The sequence below is a fragment of the Lutjanus erythropterus genome, chromosome 2, assembly GCF_056507025.1.
Source record: "Lutjanus erythropterus isolate fLutEry1 chromosome 2, fLutEry1.hap2, whole genome shotgun sequence".
NCBI lineage: Eukaryota > Metazoa > Chordata > Actinopteri > Lutjaniformes > Lutjanidae > Lutjanus > Lutjanus erythropterus.
Genome location: NC_139318.1, coordinates 39,763,671 through 39,770,245, shown reverse-complemented (window position 1 = coordinate 39,770,245; position 6,575 = coordinate 39,763,671). Strand labels below are relative to the sequence as shown.

Here is a 6,575-nt window from a genome sequence, read left to right as displayed (position 1 = left end):
TGGGAATCAATAAACAGCTTGTTTCCTAGTTTTGGTTTTCTCATTTTAAAACGAAAATCTGTCGGCTGCCAATTTCCGTTACCAGTAGTTATTATTAGTCTTAGATTTTGAAGGGTTTTAACACATTTTTAAATTGTCTGAAGTTGTAAATCCTTATCTGAGACGAGGGTGTCTTCTGGCACAGAGTAAGTTTAGAAATGTAAAAAAATTAAAGCAGACCAAAACATTTCATAAATTACATATATTTTGTATATTATTATTTGTGTATATTAATCCTTAAATGATATATCTTCAACCAAAAATTGCAATTATATAGTTGATATTAATCATTTTCTTTCTTTTTTTTTTTGGCAGGACGTAATTTGTCCCACTTCTCAAGAATTGGTGCATTTTAACAGCCAAACACAGGAAAGTAGGACATGATTCACTCTGTTTTCTCATCAAGTCCACGGCTCTTAAATAACACCAAAGCAAAGTCTTTATGATGTTTTTATCTTTCTCCATGTTCACCAAGGAGGCTGTCCTTGTCCGTCTCTTGACAGCAGCGAGTCTTTGACCTCCATATCTGTACGTCCACTTAGTGTCTGTCCGTGGGCTCACCTTGGAGCTGTTGACAGCTCCCCACCGCTGACAACATGTTATGTACAGTATCTGGACGCCACACGGAGTCACATACCATCCCGGGCTTGTTATGGTTGAATTAAGGCAGAGGAGCAGGGAGGCAGGCGAGGGGTGGGGGGGGGGGGGGGGTAGTGAGATGGAGGAGGACAGAAATCAAATGACATGGAGTTTATGAAGGCATCTCGTTGTGGCTGGACGTCTCCGTGGGAACCCTCTGCCTGCCCGGACGATTGGTTTTGACAGAGCTCTCCCCCGAGTCGAGGATCAGCGGGCGGTTGTTCTTGTCTCTGTCCTGGTCTGTGACACAGCTCTGGTTGTTGCTGCCAAGACAGAATAAATGAGGCGCTTCACTCAAAAAATCCAACACATGGACACAATAAATGCTACTATTACAATAGCAAAGACCTTATATACCATTCTGTCCTACAAAGGCAGAGAGCAGGAATACAGAAAGTTTAAAGTTTTTAGACTTACTTGATAAACTGTGTACCAGATGGATATAATACCTTAATCTTATGTCAGTTATTTTTACTAGAGATATGAAATAAAAACTGCAGTCTGCCTTTTTGAAAAACTCTGTTGGTTATTAGGATTATTTGAGGAGGAACTGAAAGGGCCACCAGCATGCAAGCTAAGCAATTTACTGCCGTGGACAGGGTCAAAAACAAAAGGTATTTTAGCCACTTTTACAAAGATCCCCCTAAAAAAATCAATATCGGTTTAAGTCTACACTATATTTAGAATATTTTAACCACTTTACTTTTTGGTCGGACAGCCTTTTCTGATGAGAAACTGATGTTATATAAGCCACATATCGTTCTATCCAAACCAACCAAACTCCATAGGCAAAATCAGTAATTTTACCCTGCAGAACACAGGAGTTGCTGGTCTGAACGCTGCTGTGATCTGTTAGCTTGTTTGCGTAAATGAGTGATTATGTGTTTTAAAGGATTGTCCGGATTCACCAAAGTCACACGAAAACACAAACAGACTAACAGATCGAGGCAGCGACAGACCAGAAAGTCTGGTGTAGCTGTGACATAAAGTTACTGATTTTGCCTATGGATTTTGGTTGGTTTGAAGAGAGCGAAATTTGGCTCATATAACCACAGTTACTACTAAAGAGTGCAGTCCTTAAATCGTCTTATACAACAGTACAATAAAATGTAAAACAGTATTTTCACGATCACGCCAAAATCGCAAAACAAAAATAATCTTTTATGCTCTGAGGTGCTTCTTGAACGTTCTTGTTTCTGTGGCTGTAAAGTTAACATGAAGCTTTAAATGTATAAAGACTACAGCTGTGCAGAGTGTGTATGAACACCTGTCTTGACTGTCTTTAGCGAGCGTGCTGTCTTCATAGATTTTCAGCATCGTTTCTGTGCGGTCGTCATGGTGCTCCTTCGGCTCCTGAAACCTGGAAAACACATTTGAAAATAGGACAAACCTCTTCAGTCGTCGCTGACGCCGAAGGACGAGGCCGGTGTATTTTTCTTACTGTCAACAAATCCAGCAGGGAGAAGGAAACCAACAACGTGTTAGTTTATTTCTCAGTACGCTCCAGCCTCTCTCCTCTGTCTGCGGCACTCAGCTCAGAGTCTGCTGGTTCTTACTGAAGATGTTTAACTTTAAAAATTGGTCCTAAATATATAGTTTCATAGCAAAAAGTAGATTTGTGCATGAGACTATTTTCAGGTGTGGATTCAGCTGCTCCAGTGAGTGTGTGTGGACTTGAGTTAAGATAAAACCACAGTGTCGTGTTCATGTTAATGAAGGAATATGTCACCCGGCGCAACAACGCGGCTCAGTGATGTGTTTTTATTAGTTTTTGGACAACAATGGAGCTCTATCTCACAGAGAAATGAGCTACAGAGAGAATACTAAACAATTCACTGTTGGTTTTTGGTCTTTTCATGTGATTTGTTGACAATGAGAAAAGTGAATTTCAGCAAGCCTCATCATTTAATGTCGGACTGTGAGTTAGTTCAGTTGGGTTATTCTTTCAAAGGAAAACAAAGTTAAAAGTGGAAAAAAGTTGCACTGACTTTGGTTGGTTGGTTTGGTTTATAGCTGGAACCTCATCCATCATGCAAACACTGAAATGTAATTTGGAAATTAGCCTCTCCATGTGATATGCTACCTCGCTAGCTCAGCTAACTTGCCCTGTTTTAACTGAACACACATGCAGGCACTTCGGAGTCAACAAGAGCCTCCATTTCTTTCCAATCTATAAAGCAGCAGATGGACAATACAGACGGAAATGTATCCTCTGATTACAACACCTGGGCTCCAGTCTCTCTTTGACTTTGGCGATGGACAGGATGTAGGGGCTGATCTGTCTGGCGATGGTGGTTAAATAAGAGTTCTCCTGCTTCAGCTGCATCAGGTCATGAAGCTGGGCTGGAACCAGCAAAACGAGAAAACGAAAATTAGGGAGGGAGCATTAAATTATAAAACGAGACAGAGATAAATGTTTGAGAGACGAGTTCAAATTCAATCTTGTCACCTTCGTAGATTTCCTGCTCATTAGTGACCCTCTGAAACGTCTCGTCCCAGATCTGTGAGGAAAACGTGGCACAGGAAATTGATTCTCGTGAAATAAAACATCACACGGACTGCAGTCGCTCGACTCGTGGGATACCTTGACATTTCCCTTCCCTCTGTTTGGAGTCCTCGCAGTCTAAATTTACAACAACGGCTGAAAACTAGCTTGTTAGTATGCAGCTTGAGCTACTGACTGAGGACAAGCGCAGAAACTTTTCTTTTGTCAGAGCCGCCTGGCAGAGACAGGTACACGCTAAAGGTCAGATCATCAAGGCATCACTTGACGCACCTCCTCGAACATCACTCTCATAGTTTCCACGGTGGAGTACTGGGCAGTGATCTGGCTGTCGATGTGCAGCGATCTGTCCAGGATCTCTCCCATTTTATCTGTGTTGATGATGGAGTGGTGCTTGGTCAGATCTCGGTGCAGCTCCTGGACCTGGTCCTTCAGATTCTGAATCTCTGTCTGAAACGTCTATAAACACACACATATACAAGACATGAGACATGACGCTCGAGAGGCGTTTCGGTGTCTTTAAAAAAAAAAAACAGCGGAGATTTGACGGGTGTGCAGATGCCAGGTGAAGCGCATCTGAGCGTGAAAACCTTGTTGCCCACCAGACAGACAGGTTGAGGAGGAGATCTCAGAGGAAATCACGCCGCTGCCTTCTCTTTGTTTGCGATCAGAGGCAGCTCCTCATCCCGAGAGGAAAAGTTTCCGCGGCAGTTTTAACCAACGTGGATCCAAATACAGGCGATTAAAGGGATAGTTCACCCCAGAAATGAAAAGTCACTCATCGTCTACTCATCCTCACACCGACTGACAGTGGGGTTTAGGTTTTTTAGTTTGCAAAACACTGCTGGAGTTTCACAGGAAAACAGTGTTGCAGAATCTTCTAAACAATGGAAGTGAATGGTGACCAGTTTTCAAACATACAAAAACAACAAAAAAAAAGCCTCCATACTGCTCATACTTGACTTGAACGACGTGTTTCCCAAACCATTACGACACATTTTTACTGCCATTTCTGCATCGTCTTATATTATCTTGACACTTAAGTGAAAACAGACCCTTTTACAGTTTGTAAATAATGAGCAAGATGCGCACACATTTTGGTACGTCAGAGCAGACTGGAAGGTAATTTGTTACTGTCATTGTTACTGTACTTGAGTTTTCAGGTATCCGTACTTTACTTGAGTATTTAGTTCTCAGACAACTTTTTACTTTCACTCCCTTCATTTTAATACAAATATCTGAACTTTTTTCTTTTTCTTGCTATTTTAAAACAGGCTCGTTACTTTGGTTTTCATGCATTTGAGGGAATTTATTAGCTGTTTAAATTTTGCATCATTGTGGGACGCTTTCTCAACATCAAGACTGATTTCAGCTGAAATGTTTTAGACAGTGGGCTCGTTTCAGATGAACTACGTCTGGAACGTAGACGGAGGTGGAGCGAAAAGCTGCAGTCAAGTCTGAGAGTTTCCAGCAGACTTCAGAGGACATACAGGAGACATGATGCTAATATTAGCATGTAGCTTTGTCCACTGATGTGCTGACGACTTGGTTGGTTCCAGCTACTCTGTGCAGCCTCACAGAGCTGCTGACATCACCACAAACTCTTTTAATCTTAAGTTTTGTTTAGTTTAAATGTTGTTCAGGGTGAAAGCATCAGGATCAGTAATGTAAATCTCCGCCTTCTTTCACCCGCAGCTCTCGCTCACCCTGTAGGTGTTCTCATAGTTGCGGCAGTGTTCGGTGAACGGCGTCTCCGCCCCCTCAGCCAGGAGGACCTTGGTGCAGATGTTGCGGTGACAGGTGGGCCTTCGCCCGAACACGGAGCCCAGGGGCATCTCACTGAGAGACGGGGAGCGGCAAGACACGGAGAGAGGGGACTGATGTCTGAGAGAGAGGGAAAAAAATCATGACGGACTTTAATCTCTGATTAATAACGGAGGCTGATGACATCATTCATCAATGAAACATTACGTCTGACTCACCTGTCTCCGATAACACAGGAGGATTAAGGATTCAGATTAGATCGCAGCTGGAAAACATCTTCAGAACACTCAGAACCCTCTGACATGTTCTTAAAACCAGTGACCAGTTACCATTACTCTTACTTTGTAATCTATTACTCTCCTAGAAATAAAGGTGCTAACTGGAACTATAAAAGGTTTGTCGTATTGAGAACCCTTTTTGGTTCGTAGAAGAACCTTTTATAAAGATTTATAGAGGTTCTACTTGTAACACTTTCAGAGAGTTCTACCAAGAACTGAACATAAAGGGTTCTAGTTAGAACCATCTGTGAAAGGTTTCACCCAGAACCTCGTGTAAGAGGTTCTACAGAAAACCCTTTTGTGGTGTAATACTTCCAACCAAAACCCTCTCTCGGAGTTCTGTCCAGAACCTTTCCACCTTCTAAAGGTGCTGACAAGAACCCACCCAGGGAGTTCTACCGAGAACCTTTTAATATTTGAAGGGTGTTATCTAGAACCCACCAAGAGGGCTCGACCAAGAACTGTTATTCCAAAGGTTTTATCCAGAACACGCTCAGGGGGTTCTTCCTATAACCTTTTTATATTCCAAGGGTGTTATCTAGAACCAGGCCCAGGGGGTTTTACCAAGAACCTTTCAACATTCCTAGGGATTTAACTAGAACTTACGCAGGGGTTCTACCAAGAACCTTTTTATATTCCAAGGGTTTTATCTAGAACCCACCCAGGGGGTTTTACCAAGAACCTTTCAATAGTCCTAGGGTTTTATCTAGAACTTACACAGGGGTTCTTTTAATATCTCAAGGGTTTTATCTGGAATCCAACCAGTTGGTTCTACTGAGAACTCTTTTATATTATGGTACAAGGAACCCTTGACGAAAGAGTTCTCTGAGGATTTCAGCAACTCTTCCAAAAACTTTGGATGAAAACGGTTCTAAATGGGACCTCTAGTCTGAAAAAGAACCCTGGATAAACTCTTTCTGTGAAAAAGGGTTCTTCAGAAACAAATGGTTCTGGGTAGAACCTCAGTTTTAGAGAGATATATACAACTTTGTATACTTCTCTCTACCATGTTATGTAAAAATCATAGTTTTTGCTTCAGTTTGACAATAATTTCATTTTGTTTGTTCTTATGTTGTGCAGTGACCTCTTCCTCCCCGGTCCTCAGATCACACACACACACACACACACACACACACACACACACACACACACACGTCTGCTCGGTTCTCGGCACACACTCGTGTTCTCGCTGCCTCGGAGCAGCTCCAGTCGAGCTAAGTGCTTCACTTAAGCACACCTCGATGGTACTTTCCATCTCTCCGTTAAAGGGCGCGTAAGGAGGTCAAATGATTTCACAAAACCTTTCTTTTAAAATAAAATGAACACTTAGTGCCTTTGACCTGCCTGGCATT

The 6,575-nt window shown here is 42.2% G+C and overlaps 1 protein-coding gene across 1 annotated transcript in view; it reads right to left on the bottom strand.

Moving 5' to 3' along the window:
* Positions 1–329: 329 nt before the first annotated feature.
* Positions 330–6,575, bottom strand: part of rnf207a (ring finger protein 207a) — a 36,238-nt gene continuing 29,992 nt past the window's right edge. Inside the window, exons 12-17 of the mRNA XM_084739380.1 lie at positions 4,888–5,065; positions 3,455–3,640; positions 3,128–3,179; positions 2,904–3,021; positions 1,946–2,038; positions 330–941 (exon numbers count right to left, since the gene is read on the bottom strand). Coding sequence (XP_084595506.1) covers positions 791–941; positions 1,946–2,038; positions 2,904–3,021; positions 3,128–3,179; positions 3,455–3,640; positions 4,888–5,065 — 778 coding nt within the window. The 3' untranslated portion in view covers positions 330–790. The remainder of the gene's footprint in view (positions 942–1,945; positions 2,039–2,903; positions 3,022–3,127; positions 3,180–3,454; positions 3,641–4,887; positions 5,066–6,575) is intronic.